The 25041-nt window shown below is 44.4% G+C and overlaps 1 protein-coding gene across 1 annotated transcript in view; it reads right to left on the reverse strand.

The window, feature by feature from the left end:
- Window positions 1-25041, reverse strand: part of LOC143997339 (uncharacterized) — a 134247-nt gene that overhangs the window by 34620 nt on the left and 74586 nt on the right. Inside the window, exons 2-3 of the mRNA XM_077492917.1 lie at window positions 8606-8742; window positions 2030-2122 (exon numbers count right to left, since the gene is read on the reverse strand). Of these exons, the coding sequence (XP_077349043.1) occupies window positions 2030-2122; window positions 8606-8742 (230 nt within the window). The remainder of the gene's footprint in view (window positions 1-2029; window positions 2123-8605; window positions 8743-25041) is intronic.

A 25041-nucleotide genomic window follows, 5' to 3' on the forward strand; every position in this document is an offset into this window, starting at 1 on the left:
CTGTCTCCAGAAATCCCAGGGCTTTTTTTTTCAGCTGGAACATGCCAGAACTTAGCCACAACTGCCGCTGCCTGTGTTGATTTGGGAGGAAGCTTCTGTCCCCACCAGCTGCCGCTACTCAATGTAAACATTGCAGCATGGAGTTAAGATTCCGCCTCCTGGGTTCCGTGCTACAGTTACCTTATCAGACTGTACTGTGCTGAAAAAAAAAGCTGTGCATACTGCAAAAAGTGGCGCTGGATTTCCTGAAGAGATGAGGGAACTGTGAATGGGAGAAAGTGGGGAGAGTGAATTTGTATAGAGAGAAGTAGAACTATGGAAGGGGGGTTAGCAGAGAGGAGAGCTGGGGGTGCTTTGTGCACATGGGTGAACTGGGAAGGGGGGGTGGGGGATTTGCGCAGAGGTGAGAGCTGCGGGAAGCAGGTTGTGCAAAATGAGAGCTGTGGAGGGGGGGGGGGGGGGCAGCTTGTGTGGAGGTGAGAGCTGTGGGCAAAGTTGGGTGTGCAGAGGTGAAAAATAGGGGGAGGCAAAGACAAGAGTGAAATGAAGTGAAATGTGGAAGTGGGACAGAGTTTAATATAGGTGAGGGTGCAGAGGTAAGTTGTGGAATGGGGGTGTAAGCTGTGGTTGTAGAGGTGCAGAGGCGAGATGTTGATTGGGGGGGGGGGTGCTAAGGTGAGCTGTGGATGAGGAGGCCTGAAGTCACAACTTAGGGTGAGTGGAATGCACCAAAAGGTTAGGCCAGTTGCCAGGATAATCCCCTTCCTAAGGGATTCGATAAAGGAGCGTACCCCAAAACATGGTGTTCTGGCAACTGGCCTAACCCTTTGGTGCATTCCAGTCACCCTAGGTTGTGATCACTAGTTATTATGACAGGTGTGATCACTAGTGATCTGTTTTGGCTACAGCTAATCACATGATATAGGGTGCTGCGATTGGGTACCATGTAATAGATGTGGCCCAATCTCAGCATAAGCAACACAGCTGTTATGAATAAATTCATTCATAACAGCTTTGTTGACATTGAAATCATGTGGTCGCATAGAGATCACATGATCACAGGGGCTAGAGTACCTGGATCCACAATTCACTGTGTCTGGCAGGCACAACAGTTGTGGGAGGGTTGCGTGGCGCACGCCTAAACCCGGTACAGGCACATTGCGTACATGTATGTGATTGTGAGTGCACATGCGCCCCCCCCCCCCCGCCACAGTATCTAATTTTGGGTAGACTAAGGGAGGGTTATGGCTCCTATAAAAAAAATTGACATCTTTGTTCCATTGGCGAGATTTCTGTTTACTTCCTGTCCCATAGCCAAACCAGAATTTAAGAGCAAATCTCTCCAAAGAAAGGGAATCCCAGGGTACCAGAACTAATGCCCCCATTGGAAGATTTCACCCTTTTATTCCTGTTCTGCTATTAACCCAAAATGTGTAATTTTCTTTTACTTTGTCTTTTGATGATAACAGTAATTAGGACAAATAGAGAGGGTGAAATAAAAACCCTTAGGCCCCGTGATGATCCGCTCGCTCAGCGGGGATCGCTCCGTTGTCCCCGCTGAGCCGGCGGCGGACAGGGCGGTCTCCGCACACTGTGCAGGGACCGCCCTGTCAGATCTCTGTTCTCCTCTATGGGGATCGGACGAGCACGGATCGTCTATCCGTGTTCATCCGATCTGCAGACGGATAGAAAAATAGGATTTTCCTCCGTCTGCAGAATCGGACAATAGCGGAGGCGGACGATATCGGGTGTCTGCGGATGTTCATCCGCAGACACCCGCTATCCCATAGGGATGAATGTATGTCCGCCTTTCATCCGCAAACAGATGGATGAAATACGGACATATCGTCCGCATGTGTGAAAGGGGCCTTAGGGTCCAATCCCTCTCCAGTTTTGCTTTTAGTTATACTTCAAGTTTGTTCAGTAAGCCAAGTCATAGCTGGTTCTTTATAAACCTCTTTAATTTGTGATTAGATGTGATATACCTGTAAAATATTATATAAAAAACACAGATTATTAAAATGAATACCGCTGTTGAATTGCCACACGGATCGGGAAACATCTCACTTATACTGGTATTAGTTTCGCAGATGCCAGTGAAATTTATTCTGAAAGATTCTTTCTGAAAAACATAAAATTCAGAGACTGAGTCATGATGATGAGGGCATACATTAATCATACAGACAGCCATATGAATGGGCCTTCACAATTCCTCATATTTCACATTTCCACAAAAGTAAAAAAGTCATACACGTTGTGCAATGATGGAGATGTGAACAACCTGTGGGTCCGTCATCTATAAACTAGGGCCTTAAAGCGGGGCTCCACACAAAAGTGGAAGCTCCACTTGTTCACACCCTCCCCCATCCACTGCCACATTTGGGGGTGGGGGGGGGCAGATAGCTGTCAAAAGCAGGTGTCCGCTCCCAATTTTGTGTAAGGTCTCCCCACACCGGTGCAGCGATCTACAATTTTTCTGGCTTCTCCTCTTTCCCTCCCCCACTGCCTTCTGGGAGACACACAGGTCCCAAAAGACAGTGGGGCCATTCAAAAAGTGCAGCGCGACTCGCGAGTGTGCAGTAGGTGTGAAGTCACAAGGCTTTCCCTTAGTAAGGATAATGGTGCCTCCACCCCGAAGCTGATGGATGGATTGGCTGGGGGTGCCAACATCACAGGATATCTGGACAGGTAAGTGTCCTTATATTAAAAGTCAGCAAATACAGTGTGTGTAGCTGCTGGCTTTTATTTATTTTTTAATACAGGCTGGGATTCCACTTTAAAGTAGTTGTAAAGTCAGGTTTTTTTATCTTAATGCATTCTATGCATTAAGATAAAAAGCCTTCTGTGTGCAGATCCCCCCTCAGTCCCATAAAGGCTGGATTCACACCTATGCATTTTTAGTGCTTTTTGCATTTTGCAGATTTGCACTACAGAACTTGTTCCATTGGAAATAATGTTAAATGGACTGTAGTGCAAATCTGCAAAATGCAAAAATCACAAAAAATGCATAGGGTTGAATCAAGCCTAATACTTACTCGAGCCCCATCTAGATCCAGCGGCCCAGGACTCCCCTCATTGACTGAGACAGCGGAAGTGCGGAATCACGTATATTTACGTGATTCTGAACAGGAGGTCAGCCCTGTAGCAGTGAATCTGCTATAGGGCAGTCCTTAACTGATTAAAAATCACAGCCATATACACCTCTGCATGCTGATATGAAATGATCTTACAATCATCAGTTAAACAAACATTTTTTACTTTTATATACAATTACTGTTTTTCCACTACTTGGTTTCTTAAAGTGGAATAAAACCCATCAATTTAACATTTTAAAAAACAGGTACATTTCCAGCAAGCTGGGAATGCTGTCACATTTGGTTATGTTCTCACTTGAACTGTAAAACCATCAAATGGCTACGTCAATAACTGATCACATGTGCAGCACCATGGCAGATGCAGATCAAAAAAGGCTAATGCCAAGTACACACGACTGGACTTTTTGACAGCAAAGGTCCGACGAAATGAATCCGTCGGACAATTTGATCGTGTGTGGCCTCCATCGGACCTTTGCTTGCCAAAAATCCGATGGACTTTAGAAATAGAACATGTTTCAAATTTTCCCGCCGGAACTTCGCTGGACCCAGTTCCTAGCGGGAAACCCGTTCGCCTGTATGGTGGTCCGACAGACCAAATACGAGGCAAGGGCAGCTACAGCACCTGCCCGCAAGAATGTTTCCCGTGCGATCGTATCCCACTGGTTCTCGGCGACAGGGTACTGTACATCTTGCGCTGGCTGCCATAGGAAAAACACATTTTCTGATTGCAGAGAGCACAAGAGGGAATTCCTCTCCAGGAGCATACCAGGCTCTTAGGTCTGGTATGGATTTTAAGGGGAACCCCCTACGCCGAAAAAACTGCGTGGGCCCCCCCCCAAAATCCATACTAGACCCTTATCCGAGCACGCAGCCTGGTCGGTCAGGAAGGGGGGTGGGGATGAGCAAGCCCCCCCCCCCCCCTGAACCATACCAGGCCGGATGCCCTCAACATGGGGGGGTGGGTGCTTTGGGGTCAACCACCTTGTCCCCATGTTGATGAGGACAAGGGCCTCTTCCCGACAACCCTGGTCGTTGTTTGTCGTGGTCTGCAGGCTTATTGAAATCCGGGAGCCCCCTTTAATGAGGGGGCCTGGTCTTCTCCGTCATCTTGATCCCTCATCTTCCGATGTTGACACGACGCTCTCTCTCGCTGCAATGCCGTGTGCGAGGTGTGCAACGACTTATATAGGCATGGGGCGTGGTCACCGGGTAATGCCCCGCCCTTATGACACCACAGTCCCAGCATGCCCCGGCCAGGCTGCGTGCTCAGATAAGGGTCTGGTATGGACCTTGGAGGGACCCCCACGCCGTTTTTTCGCCGTAGGGGGTTCCGCTTAAAATCCATACCAGGCGACGGCGCTCGCAAGGTGTTAAGTTCGCCGATAAAAGCAACGAGATTGACTTCCTTTCCTAGTCCTGTCATAACTCATCACGTTCAAAATGAACGGACTTTAGTCCGTGCGTGGGCAAGTCCTTTCATTTGGAAGTTTACCGTAATTCCGTTGGAAGTCTGTCGGGAAGTCCGGCAGACCTAGTCTGCCGGAAAGTCCGGTCATGTGTGGGCAAGTCCGTCCGGAAAGTCCGTATGAACTCCGCCGGAAGTACGTCGGACCTAGTCTGCTGGAAAGTCCGGTCATGTGTACAGGGTATAAGATGGCAGCTTCCTTGGCTGAAAAGAATAGGAGGGTTTAGTTGTACTTTAAGGCATTTGTGATAAAAACCCTGGCTTCAGAGCTGCATCTTAGGTTCCTGTTACATATTTCAGGAGGCAGTGTTCCAGAAAGTAAAGGAAGATGGATTCATCTGCCCTTAGTAAAAATGGCTACCTTTGGATAAATAGGGAGGAAGAGAAAAATAAGGTATACAAGGAATAAAAAGCCTGCAATTATCTATAAATATGTTGTCTAGGTTGCTATTAGTAAACATTTCTAAAGATTCCTTTGTTGTAATTTGTATGATGGGGTGAAGTTTCTTTTTAACCTTTTCACTAGCACCAACGTACGTATGGTAATGGACCCCCCCCCCCCTCATGTTGGGGGCCAGAAACATGCATGGCGGGTGCTGCAGGGTAGATGGGAGTCTGTTCACTGGTGTTACTGTTACTGACCCAGAAGCACCGTGTAAAATGTCAGTTTCCGGTTCCAGTGCCCCTTTTTACCAGCCCGTATGGCAGTGTGCACTGCATTCATTTCAGTGGAGGGCAGGTGAGCCATCAGGGGTCTTTTAGATTCCTGATGTCTCATTAAAGAGAACCTGTCACCAAATAGGGGACTTTTTGTCTCCTATGTGATGAAAAAAAGGTTTTTATCTTAATGCATTAATGTAAAAAAAAACAAAAAAAAAACACTATCTGTGTGCAGCAGCCACCCTCCGGCACTCCCTAATACTTAGCTGAGCCCCATCTCTCTCCAGCAATGTCCACGAGCGCCTTGGTCATCCGAGATATTCCTCCTGATTACCTAAAACACAGCATCGGTGCCATTGGCTCCCATTGCTGTCAAAGTCAGTCAGACAATCAGGGGCGAGAGGGGGTGGGACCAGGCCAGGGCTCCGTATCTGAATGGACACAGGCAGCTGTGACTGGACTCAAGCTGCTTGCTGTGGGGCACTCGGCAGGAGGGATGGGCCAGAAGAGCCAAAGAGAGAACGGAGAAGAGGAGGATCTGGGCTGCTCTGTGCAAAACCACTACACAGAGGAGGTAAGTATAACAAGTTTGTTATTTTAGAGAAAAAAAAAAGACTTTACAATCTCTTTAACCACTTCAGCCCCGGACCATTTTGCTGGCTTAAGACCAGAGCACTTTTTGCGATTTGGGACTGCGTCGCTTTAACTGACAATTGTGCGGTCATGCGATGTGGCTCCCAAATAAAATTGACATCCTTTTTTTCCCACAAACAGAGATTTCTTTTGGGGGTATTTGATCACCTCTTTTATCCTATATTTTACTCCTTTTTATTTTTTGCGCGATAAACAACAAAAGAGCAACAATTTTGAAAAAAACACATTATTTTTTACTTTTTGCTATAATAAACATCCCCAAAAAATATAAAAAAAATTTTTTTAACTCAGTTTAGGCTGATACGTATTCTTCTACATATTTTTGGTTAAAAAAATTGCAATAACCGATTGATTGGTTGGCGCAAAAGTTATAGCGTTTACAAAATAGCGGATAGTTTTATGGCATTTTTATTAATAATTTTTTTTTTTACTAGTAATTAGTGATTATTATTGTGACTGCGACATTATGGCGGACACATTGGACATTTTTGACACATTTTTTGGACCATTGTCATTTATACAGCAATCAGTGCTATACAAATGCACTGATTCCTGTGTAAATGACACTGGCAGTGAAGGGGTTAACCAGGAGGTGGCAGTGTAGGGGTTAAGTGTGTCCTAGGGGTGTGTTTATAACTGTGGGGGGCGTGGCTGTGATTTACAGAACACTGATCTCTGCTCCAATCACAGGGAGCAGAGATCAGTGTCACTTGTTGCTAGGCAGAGCGGGGAGATGCTGTTTACATCGGCATCTCCCCGTTCTCCCTTCCTGTGAGATGATCGCGGGCATTCCCGCGGCCGGACTCACGGGGGTCCTGGCCGGCAGGGCGCACGCGATGGCACAGGGACAATTTTAAATGGATGTACCTGTACGCCAATTTGCCTGCCCGTGCCATTCTGCCGAAGTACATTCTTGTGCACCAGTCAGAAAGCGGTTAAATAAAAAAAAAGTGCAAAAAATTAAGGTTACACCCAAGCATTTACCCCCCAAAAAACAAAAATTGGGGTGCCTGAACAAAAAAAACATTAATTGTGCTATACAATGTTCATATCACCACACATACCAGAATGAGATCAATAATTTAAGGAACATTATTTATGGTTACTTTAAAATGATGGCTTCTAGGGGATTATAACACATTGCCTATGGAACTGAAGGTTTGTTGCCATTTAATGGGCACCAACAATTTTAAGGCTTGACATCTTGGGTATCTATTTACCCAGCGCAACCTCATCTTTTATAGTTTACCAAAATTGGGTAATATATTGCATTTATGTGTCCTAAAATTAACTTAAAGTGTTTCTAAACCCACAACAGTAAAATCTGTCTGTATATGCAGAATAGCATGCTTGTTATACTCACTGTGGAACCTAAGGGGTTAATCCTCTGCATTGTGTAAAAAGGCTCTTTGACACTTTATGGATAGATCCTTCCCTCCTGCGCTGTCTATCTTGGCAAGGCCATACAGTGAGGGTAGCCACCCTGCACATCCTCAATTTAATCTCTGTTGCTGGAGAGAACATTTCCTGTTTCAGTTGAACTGTTCAGGTCAGATGATATTGACATCACACATGTGGGCGTGTATACAGGCTGTAGTGGAAATCTCCTCCTACCTGAAAACTCAGCACTGGAGAAACTGTGCAGTTTATCATGTGACCATGGTATACAGATCAGCAAAAAAAGGTATATAGTGGCAGTATTTTAATATAAAAAGAAGATTTATAAGATGTGGGCACTGTGGGGACGACGGGGGGGGGGTTGGCAGAGGAACTATTTTCACATTACTGGGTTTAGTAATACTTTAAGTGCATTTTTTCCACTGATATTTGTTTTCATTAACTGTTGAGCTAATATTTTGTGAGATAAGTGAGATTATAAATTGGAACCAATATTTTATTCTCTAGGGTCTCTGCTTTCAGAAAACATATAATGTTTGGGGGTTTTACATAATGTTCAGGCCTAAAATGATCTTTTAAACATATGCAACAGTTCTTCTGAAGTGGTTCTTCTTCCATGAGGCCATATATATGTGCACCTGTGTTTGTGCTTGGGAGCGCCCCACACAGCGCACTGACAGCATGGAGACCATGTTATCACTGTCCCAGTTCCTAACCACCTAATCACTGTCATAGCCTCTGAGTGGCTATCACAGTAATAAGCCCACCCCTGTATTTTTTTCTCCTTTAAATATAGATAAAGATACATTGGGGCTTATTTACTAAACTGGAGAGTGCAAAATCTGGTGCAGCTCTGCATAGAAACCAATCAGCTTTCAGGTTTTATTATCAGCGCTTAATTGAACAAACTAAAGTTAGAAGCTGATTGGCTACTATGCACAGCTGCACAAGGTTTTGCACGCTCCAATTTTTAGTAAATCAACCCCATTGCATATTCCTAAATCTCTTAATGTTTGCAGTGACAGGATATTTGCACTGTATATCCAACTTCTTTTCACAGCCATGTTGACTCACCCCTCCAATGAGTTCTTCATGTAAAATAAAAAAATCCTATAGAAATTGTGGGGCCCCTTGTAATGGTTGTACACGCATAAGAACCCAAAACTTAGATATCTCATCCCTGGAGCCCCCCACAAGATCAAAGAAAAAAAAATGTATCCACCAAAAAACAGAATGCAGTTGAACCTCCCCCTCTAGAACAAAATGATGATTTTTGAATAGGGATCTTTGCTCGTATCATGAAAAGAGAGACCAAAGGGATGAAAATACATACCAGATCATTAATGTGGTGTATCATAATGTTGGAGTACATATTTGTCAACGTTTTCTTGCTGTAGTCACAGGAATTTGCAGTAGCTTTATCATAAAATGTGATTAGGAATGCAATGGTGATACCATATTTAAGGAAAGCTAAAAACAAGAAAAAAAAAGGAAAAGAAAACCTTGTTAGATTAACAGGAAAATGTCTATACATCCCAATGCCCATTTATTCACACTAAAATCTGGAGTTATAAAAATGCCCATTCCCAATATACACAAGCGTGAAATTTACATTCAGAAACAATGGAGCAGGAGTCAGAAAAGGCTAATTTTACTATTACATGATAATTTACATTAATGTTCATTATTTCACCTTTTGATCATTTTCTCACTAAAATGTTTAATTCACAAACAAATATGGCACAGTTTAGAAACTATTATTTTTTCACATGAAATGATTCTAACTATTGAAAACGTCTATTTATCACAAGCCAGCATTTTATTGCATTTAATGGTAATTTTCATCTCCCAATCACTCCTTTACCTTCTCTCTTCAGTGGATAGCTCACAGAACCACACACACACACACACACACACACACACATATATACACACACACACACACACACACACACAACACATGACCTAAAGACGGGAAGTATTTAAAGTTATTGTAAAGTAAGCTTGCATGACTGAGACAGTCACAGATATCGCTGGACAGAGAGGGACCTTAGGTAAGTGTTGGGGGGGCTGACCGGGGGGGGGGGGGGGGCTGCACACAAAAGACTTCTCTTAATGCATTTCATAAAAAAACAACTTCTGTATTTAAAACCCCTTTAACCAGTTCCCGACCGGCGCACGGCGATGTACGTCGGCAGAATGGCACCAGCAGGCAAACTGGCGTACAGGTACGTCCAGTTGAATTTGCCACCCTGCCATCGCGTGTCAGGACCCCCGTGAGTCCGGTCGTAGGTTTTGCGGACTCAATTGCTGCGGGGATACCCGTGATCGTCTCGCGGGGAAGGAGAAGATGCCTTTGTAAACAGCATCTCCCCGTTCTGCCTAGCAACAAGTGACACTGATCTCTGCTTCCTGTGATTGGAGCAGAGATCAGTGTTCATTTGCACACAGCCCAGCCCCCCACAGTTAGTAACACGCCCCAGGACACATTTAACCCCTACACTGCCACCCCCTGGTTGACCCCTTCGCTGCCAGTGTCATTTACACAGGAATCAGTGCATTTGTATAGCACTGATTGCTGTATAAATGACAATGGTCCCAAAAATGTGTCAAAAATGTCCAATGTGTCCGCCATAATGTCGCAGTCACAATAAAAATCGCTGATCGCTGCCATTAGTAGTGAAAAAAAAAAAGATTAATAAACATGCTGTAAAACTATCCCCTATTTTGTAAAAGCTATACATTTTGCGCAAACCAATCAATAATCGCTTTTTGCGATTTTTTTTTACCAAAAATATGTAGTGTAGTCAGCCAGAATAGTTAACTGAAGAGGAACAGGAAGTGAGAAATTCAGACAAAGAAAAAAAACATTTAGAAGGGAAATCGAAGGAAAAGGTAAGTGAACCAACAATGCACTAGCTTAAAGGAACCTATTTAGAAAATAAAAAACAAACCTTTACAACCCCTTTAATTGAACAAGCTGGGGTTAGAAGTGCATTGGTTTCTATGCAGAAGTGAGCCTGATTTTGTACTTTCCAGCTTTAGTATATAAACCCAATTGTGTAGTGGGGTATGCCTGTATATCGGGTGCAAGAGGACTTCATATATGTCTTGTCAAAATATGGTGACCTGTTATGAACTGTTTATGCATTCCAAATTTTAGCCACTGTGTGTAACTATGAATAAATTATTTTTGTACTATAATACCTTTTAATACTTTTCAATCTTTAAAAAAAATTCAGTGCCTTAAAAAGTCCACCATAGGGCATTTCTCTTTTCTTTCTCTTAGTTGGAACAACTCAAGTCGCACCGATTAGAACGGTTCCATTGCCATTAATAGGACGCAACTTGCCATGCAACTTTGAACTTTTAAGTCGCATTATACTGTGAGCCGGGGCTTAACACAGATAATAATTTCAACCAAAACAGGAGAAATACTACTGTACAGCGTTTAGAAATACAGAATAAGAACAGATACTGAAAATTTCACCCAGCATAGAGGGCAAGAGAAAAAGTGCCACTGCTCAGCACCCGTACATATGGAAAAATAACTGAAACTGAGAAATGCACCAACCATATAAAATAAAAGACATGCTACTGTACAGAATTACACCCAGTATACAGAACAAGAGAATTACTACTGTGCAGAATTACACCCAGTATACAGAACAAGAGAAGTGCTACTGTACAGAATTACACCCAGTATACAGAACAAGAGAAGTGCTACTGTGTAGAATTACACCCAGTATACAGAACAAGAGAAGTACTACTGTGCAGAATTACACCCAGTATACAGAACAAGAGAAGTGCTACTGTACAGAATTACCCCCAGTATACAGAACAAGAGAAGTACTACTATTAAGAATTACACCCAGTATACAGAACAAGAGAAGTGCTACTGTACAGAATTACACCCAGTATACAGAACAAGAGAAGGACTACTGTGCAGAATTACACCCAGTATACAGAACAAGAGAAGTGCTACTGTGTAGAATTACACCCAGTATACAGAACAAGAGAAGTACTACTGTGCAGAATTACACCCAGTATACAGAACAAGAGAAGTGCTACTGTACAGAATTACCCCCAGTATACAGAACAAGAGAAGTACTACTATGCAGAATTACACCCAGTATACAGAACAAGAGAAGTGCTACTGTACAGAATTACACCCAGTATACAGAACAAGAGAAGTACTACTGTGCAGAATTACACCCAGTATACAGAACAAGAAAAGTACTACTGTGCAGAATTACACCCAGTATACAGAACAAGAGAAGTGCTACTGTACAGAATTAGAACAGATACTAAGAATTATTACAGCACAGACAGCAGTTGGATTTCTTAGTAATGGAAATAGTTTGTAAAGGCCAGCTTGGCCCAAATTAACTAATAATACAAAACCTGGAGTTAGGCTTTAAGCTGTAAAAGGTCAGACACAATTTTGTCCCAGGAACAGGATAGGAAATGCCTGTATCAACGCTGGAAAAGTGCCTGTATCAATGCTGGTGAATGAATGAAATGGAGAGAGACCTGCGAGGGGTAATAACCAGGGTGACTTTCCAAATTTTAAAGTGAGAAGACACAGCTGCATACAATGTTATAGTAAATGGTCTTTACAACTGTACATAAAATGCCAAAAGAAATACTGCATTTGGTCACTTGGTGTTTGCACCAATAATGTGAGGGTAAGTTTTGTTTCAGAAATCCTTCCATCTAAAACTCCTACATTTTTTATTCAATTAAAAATTTCAATTTCAAACAAATTATTGTCATTATTGTCAATCACTGAAATTCAGGTATCTGCACAGATCAAAACATGAACACTCGCATATCAATATATTTTTGGAAAATCTTTCTGAAGGTGAACTTACACATTAACCACTGCAACCCGGTAGGATTTACCCCCTTAATGACCGGGCCATTTCCTGCGATACGGCACTGCGCCACTTTAACTGACTATTGCACCGCTGAGCGATGCTGTAAATTCTTTTTACCAGCTCTTCCCAGTGCTGGTCTTTAGCCATCTTGATTGTCCAGCGGGGTGTGCAGGAGTTCAGTTATTCTGGTCCACATGCACAGTGCTGGAATGTATACTGAGCTGCACGTGCACAGTTCAGTGTACACTGTAAGGTTAATTGTGAGCAGACAGCTGTGTTTATATGATTGCAGAAGAGACATTGCATGTCTCTTCTGCAATAAACAGTCTGCCTGTTCAAAGTTTTTTTTTTTAAGAGTTTTGTTCCGCTTTGTAGCCTTAGGCCGCGTACACACGGGCGGACTGTCTGCCCAACTTAGTCCGCCGAAACACATTTCAGCGGACAGTCCGCTCGTGTGTGGGCTTCAGCGGACTTTTTCATCGGACTGTCTGACGAACAAAGTCTTACGGAATTTCCGTAAGATTGTCCGTCCAAACTTGGTTTGAGCGGACAGTCCGCCCGTGTGTGTGCCAGTCCGCTGTACTTTCGAAATGAGCGGACTTTTCCCGCCCGGAGAAAAGTCTGCTCATTTGGAGCGGGTATCCAGGTAGGCGGAGACGTCGCGGGCCCCACCGCCTGGTATGGACTTAAAGGGGAACCCCAACGCCGAAAAAAATCGGCGTGGGGGTCCCCCCAAATTCCACAACAGACCCTTGTCCGAGCACGCTACCCGGCCGGCCAGGAAAGGGGGGCGAGCTGTCGCCGCTGCCTTCCGTTCTTCTTCTTCATCTTCTTCTTCTTCTTCCCCAGGAGATGTTGCCTCGACGATCTCTCCGGCCGGAATGCCAGAGCCGCGCTGCGCGGCCACTTATATAGTGACAATGGGGCGGTGTCACATGGTATATGTCACATGGGTTGGTGTCACATGGTGACCCCGCCCCCTTACGATGTCATAGTCCCCATGTGACATCAACCCATGTGACCAACCCATGTGACATATACCATGTGACACCGCCCCATTGTCACTATATAAGTGGCCGCGCAGAGCGGCTCTGGCATTCTGGCCGGAGAAATCGTCGAGGCAACATCTCCTGGGGAAGAAGAAGAAGAAGAAGAACGGAAGGCGGCGGCGACAGAAGACCGGGCCACCGCCTGTAAAAGAGCTAGAAGAAGGCGCGGTGGCCCGGCAGAAGAACCGAAGAGGGGGACAAGACCCCCGAAGTCGGGAGAAGAGGCCGGCGGCGGGGAGGAAGAAAGCCGGACTCCTCCGCTAGCAAAAGAGCTACAAGAAGATAGCGGAGGAGTCCGGCGAGAAGACCCCCGAAGACGGAAGACCCCCGGAGCTGTTCAATAAAATATTTTAACCCTGTGTTGTGTTTTTTTTGTACCTTTTTTCACAGGTGAATGGGTAGGGGTACATTGTACCCCATACTCATTCACATAGGGTGGGGGGCCAGTATCCGGGGGCCCCCTTATTAAAGGGGGCTCCCGGATTCCGATAAGCCCCCCGCCCGCAGACCCCGACAACCAACGGCCAGGGTTGTCGGGAAGAGGCCCTTGTCCTCATTAACAATGGGGACAAGGTGATCTGGGGTGGGGGGCCGCGTGGCCCCCCCTTCCCCAAGGCACCCCCCATGTTGAGGGCACGCGGCCTGGTACGGCTCAGGAGGGGGGGGGGGCGCTCGCTCGCCCCCCTTTCCTGGCCGGCCGGGTAGCGTGCTCGGACAAGGGTCTGTTGTGGACTTTGGGGGCACCCCCACGCCGATTTTTTTCGGCGTTGGGGTTCCCCTTTAAGTCCATTCCAGGCGGCGGGCCAGCGACGTCTCCTTCGCGGGCCCCGCCTACCTGGAGACGCGCTCGAAATGAGCGGACTTTCCTCCGCGTGTGTGGGCGAGTCCGTTCATTTCAAAAGTTGAGCGGATTGTATGGCGGACTTAGTCCGCTGTATTAGTCCGCTCAAAAAGTGCCGTGTGTGGGCAAGTCCGTTCATTCAAAAGTTTGGACGGACTGTCTGTCGGATTGTCTGACGAACTTAGTTGGGCAGACAATCCGCCCGTGTGTACGCGGCCTTACTCCTGATTTTGTGTTTCTTTAAATAGTTTGGGACAAGCTGCCCCAAATTAACTATTCCCATTGCTAAGAAATGTGACTATCAGCACTGTATAAACTGTATGTAGCATAAGTTACATATAGAATGCAGAGCAGTTTTCCAGCATTGGTACAGGGACTTCCTATCCTGTTCCTGGGACAAAATTGTGTCTGACCTTTTTACATCTTTAAGCTTAACTCCAGGTTTTGTATTATTAGTTACTTTGGGCCAAGCTGGCCTTTACAAACTATTTCCATTACTAAGAAATCCAGCGGCTGTCTGTGCTGTAATAACTATATGTGGCATCAGCTATGTTTCGGTAGCAGTACGGGGACTTCGCATCTGCTGGTTGATCAAAATCAAGTTGGAATGAGTGCTGCTGAGCTTTCACAGGAAGCCTTGCATTTTATTGATAAATACAAGGCTTCCTCTTACTGGCAGTGAAGAGGCAGGCAGATGATATCACAATCTCTATCTCAGCCAATTAGAGGAAGCCTTGTATTCAATCATAAAAATAAAAGGCTTCCTGTGATTGGCTGAGCAGAGCAGATGGGATGTCCCTGTACTGCTCCCGGAATACAGCTGATCCCACAGCACTGATAGCAGTTGTACTTCTTAAGCCAGGTACACACAGGCCGAATGGACAATTTCATGCTCCCAACTTTGTTGGAACAGTTTTAGGATGGCCCATTCCTGTTCCAACATGACTGTGCACCAGTGCACAAAGCAAGGTCCATAAGGACATGGATTAGGGAGTATGGGGAGGAGGTAGTTGACTGGCCTGCACAGAGTTCTAACCTCAAACCGATAGAACACCTTTAATGATGAATTAGAGTTGAGACTGAGAGCCAGGCATTCTCATCTACACCAATGGCTGACTTCACAAATGCGCTTCTGGAAGAATGGTCAAAAATTCCCATAGACACACTTCTAAGCCTTGTGGACAACATTCCCAGAAGAGTTGAAGCTGGTATAGCTGCAAAGGGTGGGCCAACTCGATACTGAACCCTACTGACTAAGGTTTCCGTTTATGAAACTGAACAACGGTGATCCCGAGGATCTCGGTTCATTAACGGTTTATGAAACAGAAATGATCAGGAAGTTCTCCTCCGATCATCGCCACATACAGAGAAGCTGTAACTGACTGACACAGAAATGGCCAGTTGATGAAGCTGCGATCTCAGTACTTCACACGGGCGATCTTTGTCAGAATTCACACTGTGGAGTGAAGAGAGAACTTAAAGAAGGGGAAACTTGCTTCTTCCTCAATCAAACCCCCCAAGACAGTAAACATGCCCCCCTGCAATGTTTATTGTTTGTTTTTGTTTTTTTACAGTATATCACAAAAGTATTTACACCCCTCAGATTTTTGTAAATATTTTATTCTATCTTTTCATGTGATAACACTGAAGAAATTACACTTTGCCACAATGTAAAGTAGTGAGTTTACATCTTGTATAACAGTGTAAATTTGCTGTCCCCTCAAAATAACACACAGCCATTAATGTCTGAACCACTGGCAACAAAAGTGAGTACACCCCTAAGTGAAAATGTCCAAATTGGGCCCAAAGTGTCAATATTTTGTGTGGACATAATTATTTTCCAGGACTGTCTTAAACGTCTTGGGCATGGAGTTCACCAGAGCATCACAGGTTGTCACTGGAGTCCTTTTCCACTCCTCCATGATGACATCACAGAGCTGGTGGATGTTAGAGACCTTGCGCTCCTCCACCTTCCTTTTGAGGATACCCCACAGATGCTCAATAGGGTTTCAGTCTGGAGACATGCTTGGCCGGTCCATTACCTTTACCCTCCGCTTGTTTAGCAAGGCAGTGGTCATTTTGGAGGTGTGTTTGGGGTTGTTATGTTGGAATACTGCCCTGTGGCCCAGTCTCTGAAGGGAGGGGATCATGCTCTGCTTCAGTATGTCACAATATATGTTGGTATTCATGGTTCCCTCAATAAACTGTAGTTTCCCAGTGCTGGCAGCACTCATGCAGCCCCAGACCATGACACTCCCACCACCATGCTTGACTGTAGGCAAGACACACTTGTCTTTGTACTCCTCACCTGGTTGCCGCCACACAGGCTTGACACCATCTGAACCAAATAAGTTTATCTTGGTCTCATCAGACCACAGGACATGGTTCCAGTAATCTGTGTCCTTTGTCTGCTTGTCTTCAGCAAACTGTTTGCGGGCTTTCTTGTGTATTATCTTTAGAAGAGGCTTCCTTCTGGGATGACAGGCATGCAGATCAGTGTGCGGCGTATGGTCTGAGCACTTACAGGCTGACCCTCCACCCCTTCAACATTTGCAGCAACGCGGGCAGCACTCGAACGTCTATTTCCCAAAGACAACCTCTGGATATGATGCTGAGCATGTGCAGTCAACTTCTTTGGTCAACCATAGCGCAGCCTGTTCTGAGTAGAACCTGTTCTGATAAACCACTGTATGGTTTTGGCCACCGTGCTGCAGCTTTCAGTGTCTTGGCAATCTTCTTATAGCCTAGGCCATCTTTATGTAGAGCAACAATGCTTTTTTTCAGATCCTCAGAGAGTTCTTTGCCATGAGGTGCCATGTTGAACTTCCAGTGACCAGTATGAGAGAGTGAGAGCGATAACACCAAATTTAACACACCTGTTTCCCATTCACATCTGAGACCTTGTGACACTAACGAGTCCTATGACACCAGGGAGGGAAAATGGCTAAATGGGCCCAATGTGGACATTTTCACTTAGAGGTGTACTCATTTTTGTTGCCAGCCGTTTAGACGTTAATGGCTGTGTGTTGAGTTATTTTGAGGGGACAGCAAATTGACATTGTTATACAAGCTGTACACTCACTACTTTGCATTGTAGCAAAGTTTCATTTATTTGGTATTGTCACATGAAAAGACAATAAAATATTTACAAAAATGTGAGGGGTGTACTCACTTTTGTGAGACATAATATATATATATATATATATATATATATATATATATATATATTCTATGTATATTTATTAACATGAGGAGAGCGGTCTCCTCTGGGAATGCAGCGTTTCTGTGAATTTCTGGTACTGTAATCTCTCTATGTCTCACAAGATTCCAGTTTTAAGGGGCATTCTCCACTGTTTGAAGCATTTGTAGATTGCTTCTCCTTTTGTTAAGTGAATCAATCTACACCGCTTCATAAGCTGTCACTCACAGATCGATCTCCTCTGTGAATGCTTGAGAATGGAGCAGTGAATATTTCCACTGCTTCATAAACAGACACCATTAAAGTTCATGTGGATGTAAATGAAGGTGTCCCAATACTTTTGGTAATATAGTGTAGATAACTATATATATATTTTTCTATTTAAAACTGTTGCCTGTGTTTTAAAAAAATCACATCCAGACCTAATAGAACAGTTATTATTTAATGCATTTCATAACTACAGGGTCCAATCTAACATTTACAAGCAGATGTCATTGATATGATCAGTAGAATGCAACAATACAGATATATTCTTGTGAACGTTCTTTTTCAATTTTTTTTTTCTATTTTGGGCACTGCTTTACAAAATAAAGTGCAGTTACAATTTAAGGCCAGCCATCCACAGAGCAAAGTTCTTTCCTGCAACCAGGGGTTGTAGGAAAGAAATTTGCTCGATTTCCCCATCAACACAGACAGTGTTGATGCAGGAATCACTACTGTTGAGCCATTTTCTTCTCCCAGCGAGGGGGCAGAGGAGTTCCTGCCGGGAGAAGACAGTGATTATTGCTAGCCTCTGTAACAGCCTCCAGCGATAATCACATGTAAAATCTGCCAGGATGCTTGTACCCAAGTTGATCGATGGAGCAACTTGGGTACATTCAGCCTGCACACGCATGGTTTCAAATCTCAGCCGGTTCAGCAGGTTCAAACCATCTATGGTCAGCTTAAAACAAGAGACAGAGACCTTAGAATGTAAAAGGAAGACACAAGTAAAACCAAAAAAAAAAAAAGAGTAAGAGATAGCTAGAGAGAATTTTTTAAAGAGTTCCAGAAAGTTGGGAGAAACTCTGGGAAAGTCCAGGAGGTAAGCATGGGAGGTGACAAGAAAGCTAGAGAGCAGTAGGTCTTTGATGATATCAAATCAAGGTTGTGAAGACCAGTAGCTAAATGTTTATTGATTGGAGTGTTTCCTAGATTTGAAGTGCACAATTCACTAAACCTGATGGTCCCCATTTTGCAAATGAGGTCATCACGGAAATGTGTAAGTTTTTTTTTTTTTTTAAATAACAAACATGTTTACTAACCTGCTCTGTGCAATGGTTTTGCACAGAGCAGCTCTGATCCTCTACTTTTTGGGTCCCCTGCTGGCAGTCCTGGCCTCTCCCTCCTGCCAAGAGTCCTCAGTAGCAAGCCTCTTGCTATGGGGCCATTCAAGCAGGCTCTCTCTTGACCCATGCTCTTTGTCTCCATTTACACAGAGAGCGCATCTCGCCCCTGCCCAGAACCCCACTCTCTCCTCATTGGCTCACTGGCTGTGATTCACAGAGCTAATGGCTCTCACTGCTGTATGAGCCAATGAGGAGACAGAGATCTGGGAGAACTTCTGTTCTCATGCACATCACTGAATGGAGATGGGGCTCAGGTAAGTATAAGGTGGGGGGGGTTGGGGGCTGTGGGGGGAGCTGCACCCAGAAGGTCAGTGGCTAAGTAGTTAGCACTTGCACCTAGCAGCACTAGGGTGGTCAATTCAAATCCTAACCATGACACTACCTGTCTGGCGCTTGCATGTTCTCCCTGTTCCTGCGTGAGTTTCCTCCGGGTACTCCGGTTTCCTCTCACACTCCAAAGACATGCAGGTAGGTTAATTGGCTCCTGTCTAAATTGGCCCTAGAATGTGTATGTATGAATGTGAGTTAGGGACCTTAGCTTGTAAACTTCTTGAGGGCAGGGACTTATGTACATGTAAGTGCTGCATAAATTGACGGCTCTATATAAGTACCTGTAATCAAATTAAAATAAATAAGGTAAAAAACCTTTAGAACCACTTTAATCTCCCTGAAGTATATGAAGGTGAGAGATCATCATTTAACCCCTTATTCAATCATTACTTGGAGGCCAATGAGTACTCCACAGATATCAACAGTAAAAGAATCAATGAGAATAAAAGATATAGAAGAAGAAATCACAGTATTTATGTGAACTAATGCTAGGTATTTGAATTTGGGGTACACACCCTATGCTGAGGTCCCTCTCACTGGTTGGCGGAGCCTGATGGGGTTTCAGAGACAGCAGTTTCCCATCAGATTTTCTCCCCTTATGACTGACGGAAAGAAGTGAGTGGATCCTAAGCCAATAGACAGCCTACTATTGACTATGGAAACTGCTCACTGACTAATGTCAATCATAAGGAGTGGACATGATGAGGAACCAACTTTGCCATCAGTCTCTGCCCCCTGTCCTCTTCAAAAATGTTTGTGAGGGAGCTCAGCTGCACTGAGGATGGAGTGTCCATATGAACATTCCAGTCTCAGTGCACCTCTGCATGCAGTGTATGTCCCGAGCTCAGATGACATCCCCAGGTCGCCCCGCCCCTTACCTATTTATGAACTATCATACAGCGGAGCAGGTATTCGATGGTTAGCCTTCGTCGCGGGTGGATCGTTTCCTTTTCAGGGTCTGGTGGTGTGGAGGGCATCGTGATTGACGATGGATCTACATCAGGGGACATTGTTTTATTAATTTTAATTAAGTAATTGTCAAAAACTGCCCCGTCTTTAGTTTTGACACTTGTTTTTTGTGCATAGGTATGGGTACTCATTCACATAGGGGGTGGCCAGATTCAAATAAGCCCCCTGCCCGCAGACTCCCACAACCACAGCCCAGGGTTGTCGAGAAGAGGCCCCTGTCCTCAACAAACCACCCGCTCCAATGTTGAGGGCATGTGGCCTGGTATAGTTCAGGAGGGGGGGGGGGGCTCTCGCTCGCCATCCCCTTTCCTGGCCTGCCGTCTGCATGCACAGATAAGGGTCTGGTACTGATTTGGGGGTTCCCCTTAAAATCCATTTCAGAACCAAAGGGCATGGTATGGATTGGGGGGACCCCCTACACCGTTTCATTTTTTCATTTTTGTATTGGCAGCAACAGATTCTATACACGGTACAGATGCACCACTTTACATGCAGACTAAGGGGACCCCCAGGCACTTTATTTAAAGTAATTTTTCTTGAATTTTTATAGTTCCACTTTAAGCTTTATTAAGCACTTGCCGACCAGCTGCCGTCATTATACTGTGGCAGCTTGGCTCTGTTGCATGAATCGCCATAGCTGTACGTTGGTTTCTGTAATAGACACAGTGCACCTGCAGCACAGTGCCAGAGCTGATGCACGTGACTGTAGGCCGCGATTTCCGACAGCCACCCGCGAACGCTCCACAGAGAGCCAGAACTGGGATCTGTCAATGTAAACAAACAGATCCCCGTACTGTCAGGGGAGTAGAGGGAAATCGTCTGTTCTTAGTGATCAGGAACAGCGAACTCTCTCTCTTCCTCCAGTCAGTACACTCCCCCCACAGTTAGAAACACCTCCTAGGGAACACATTAACCCCCTTGATCATTAGTGTTAACCCCTTCCCTGCCAGTGTCATTTATACAATAATCTGTGCATTTTTATAGTACTGGTCGCTGTATAAATGTCACTGCTGATCATTGCCATTACTAGTAAAAATAAATAATTCATTAAAATGCCATAAATCTATCCCTTATTTTGTAGACGCTATAACTTTTAGGTTATTGCAATTTTTAATTTTTTTACCAAAAATAAGAATACATATTGGCCTAAACTGAGGAAGAACTTTTTTTTTTATATATATATTTTTTGGGGATATTTATTATAGCAAAAAGTTAAAAATATTGTTTTTTTTTCAAAATTGTCGGCCTTTTTTTGTTTATAGCACAAAAACTAAAAACCACAGAGGTGATTAAATACCACCAAAAGAAATCTCTATTTGTAGGGAAAAAAAGACATACATTTTGTTTGGGTACAGCATCGCACGACTGCGCAATTGTCAGTTAAATTGACGCAATGCCGTATCACAAAAAATGGCCTGGTCATTAAGGCCGCGTACACACGGGCGGATTGTCTGCCCAACTAAGTTCGTCAGACAATCCGACAGACAGTCCATCCAAATTTTGAATGAACGGACTTGACCACACACGATGAACAGACAGTCAGCCGAAAGCTTGCGCGATGACGTGTACGGCACGTACGACGGGACTAGAAATTCGACGTCCAATACACTGCAATGCAACCTTCGCCGTGTAAATCCTTTCTGAGCATGCGCCAAACTTAGTCCGTCGAACTAGCCTACTCACGAGCGGATTGTCCGCTGAAACCAAGTTTGGACGGACTGTATTACGGAAATTCCGAAAGACTAAGTCCGTCAGACTGTCCGCTGAAAAAATCCGCTGAAGCCCACACACGAGCGGATTGTCCGCTGAAACACGGTTCAGCGGACTAAGTTGGACAGACAGTCCGTCCGTGTGTACGCGGCCTTAGGGGGTAAATCCTTTCAGTCCTTAAGTGGTTAAAAGCACTGCTCCTGCAAAAAATATCTTAAAAAAATAATAATAATAATTTGCATTGATACATGACAGTACCCGGACCCCCATACCCGTTTTATGGCCAATAACTTGCATATAAGCCTTCAAAATGGGGACTTTTAAATTTTCTAATTTGGGCCCCATAGACTTTTTTGGGGGTTTGGGTCCGAACTTTTGCGATTTGCTGGTTCTGGCGCAAACCAAACCGGGGGGTGTTCAGCCCAACTGCACTATTCACCAGCAATAAGAATGTAAGGGGACTAGACTTGGCATCATGATGGCAGTTTTGGAGCTTTGGCTGTCACACCCTTCCAGCATTTGAACATATGGATGGACGAATCTTCCACTGTGCCCAGCAATTTTCTGCCCCATAAATCCGAATTTCCAGATTATTAAAACAGTTAATATATGAAAATGACACACATCTGTAGCCTTGTATAGATGGGAAAATAATATTTGTTGTAGTAACTGAACCATTACAAAACTTTATGCTGAAAAAACACTATAAGCACTTCTGATGAAAATAGCAATGGGTTTTATATTACTTCATAGAAACTATAAAAGTGATTTATGACAAAAGCTTAATGCCAATTTTTCATACTCCAGGCCAAGCGCATTACTTAGCTTATTCACAACTGACAGCTGTGAATGAAATGCCACAATTTATTTAAAGTGACACTACATGGTATACTTATTTAAAAAAATAATCCCTACACAACAACTCCTTAAAGTGATATTAAACACATGACATTGAATTCACAATATAAGGCCTCCCATAGTGCACAAAACATGATAATGCATTTATTTTAGCAAAGTTAAACCGCAAAATACCTTTTCTCAGCAGAGGTATACAGCAGTCATGTGACTGGTGTCTGTGTCCGGCTGAGTGCTGGTTTAGCTTCCAAGAGGAGTTTTAATTCTCCGCAGCTGTACTATCAGCAGATGGATTGGGGACAGTAAAAGAAGGGGAGGATTAGAGAGGGTCCAGGGTGTACACATGCCGTAGCTGATGTGCTTTGCAGCAGGTATGCTCCCTTTAGCGTTGAAAAGTCCAGTCGTGTGTACGTGACATAACAGTTTGTGCAGCACTTTACAGCATGAGGGCAAACAGCAAAGTTACAATACAGGAGGAGTTAGAGGGCCCTGCTCGTTAGAGCTTACAATCTAAAAGATATACTTATATAGATTTTTTTGTGTCACTTTAAAAGAGAAGTATGGTTTGTTGTTTTTTTGCATAATCATACTTACCTAGGTGAATGCAGCATCAGACCAATGCTGCATCTGTCCCCCACCACCTCTTCAATGAGAACTGAGCCATCGAACACCGCCCATGGCTCTATTCTCTCAGCTCCCTGAGAGGAGAGCTGCTGACTATTAGTCAGCAACTCTCCTACTCTCCTCCTTCACGCTCACTGGAGTGCTGAGCTGTGGAGGGGCTGCCATCAATCAAGGCACCTGGCAGATCCAGACTTCCTAAGTCGGGATGACGCACTCCCTCAACTGATCCTGGTGACATCAGCAGAGAGTGGACTTCAGACCAGATCACAGGAGTGCAAAACGAATTGCACTCCTGTGACCCTTAGGAGAAGCCCAACTAAAAAGCTCAGGCTGGACTTCTCCTTTAATCTACTTTGCACATAACATTGAGGAACCAAAAGTAACCACACACAAGTATTATAATACACTTCACAAATTATGGAAAAATTGTGGACAAATGCTCATGCTCCCATTAAAGCAGGGGTCTCAAACTGGTGGCACTCCAGCTGTTGCGGAACTACAAGTCCCATCATGCCTCTGCCTGAGGGAGTCATGCTTGTAACTGTCAGCCTTGCAATGCCTTATGGGACTTGTAGTTTTTCAACAGCTGGAGGGCCGCCAGTTTGAGACCCCTGCATTAAAGAATATAAAAAAATCATAACTGATGAGTTGAAGATATGAATGAGCACAGATCATGTACCAGCAAGAATTGAAGCAGCCATATTAATTGTAGGCTAGTATCATTGAAAATGTCATATTAAATGTCCTAAATATTCACAGTTCAACGCTAAAATAAAAGTAAGGAATACTGTATGGTGTATTAATAAAGAAGGTAATGACATTCAACACCATTCACAGTAGGTGAATTTTTTATCCTATATTCATACTTACCTAGGTGGATACTGCATCAGTCCCCCGCCATCTCTTCACTGAGAACCGATCCATCGAATACCGCTGATGGCTTGGTTCTCTCACCTCCTGCTCTGTTCCTCCACACTCACCGGAGCACTGAGCTGTGGAGGGGTGGGGAGCGGCTCGCTGAGAGGCTGAGACTGCCATCAGTCCAGGCACCTGGAAGATCCAGACTTCTGGAGTCGGGATGATGCAGTGCCTGGACTGATCCTGGTGACATCAGCAGAGAGCAGACTTTAGACCGATCTCTACTGAAACAGGGTCACAGGAGTGCAAAACGAATTGCACTCCTGTGACCAATAGGAGAAGCCCAGCCGTATATTCTCAGGCTGGACTTCTCCTTTAAAACACTTGCAGCAGGAAGATACACCTGCAGTGGATGTTTTGTGAATGTGACATTCCCTGCTTTATAATCTATGCTCCTATAATTAGACCAGGGTTTTTCAACCAGGGGTCCGCAAAGTGTCCCCAGGGGTGCCGCGGCAAAAATTACAGAAAGCCCTCATACAGTCCGATGATTAAAGGTTTCCTGTGCTAACTTCTGTGTATACAGAGCAGGGAGAGCACATCCCGTTCCTCCTCCGGGCCCTTTCCCCTGCTGCTGCTATCTATACTACTGCTGAAGAAACTGAAAGCAGTACAAACCGGCCACTTGCGTCCTACCAACTGATGATGTCGTGCGTTGCTAAGGAAAGATCGGGCAGTGCACACAGCTTTCAGTTTTGCTGGGAGTAGTATAGATAGCAACATGGAGGGGGAGAAATCCAGGAGGAGGAACATGATCTGCTCTCCCTGCAGTGTTACATTTATGAAGTGCATTCATTTTTAATATACAGAAATCTTTTAACCTAATACACTATGAGAGCACTCCATTTTATATAAGTTTATACCTAGAGGAAGACCCGTGGATTTAACGGGCCATACATCCAATATCTGGAGAAGTGTAAAAATGTAAAGAACGATAGAGGAAACAAGGAGGGATGGTGGAGAGGGGTCTGGTTATGTACCCCACTAGGGGATAGCATGGTTAGAC

This window comes from Lithobates pipiens, unplaced genomic scaffold, assembly GCF_037356315.1.
Source record: "Lithobates pipiens isolate NorthernLeopardFrog02 unplaced genomic scaffold, aLitPip1_a1.2 Scaffold_19, whole genome shotgun sequence".
NCBI lineage: Eukaryota > Metazoa > Chordata > Amphibia > Anura > Ranidae > Lithobates > Lithobates pipiens.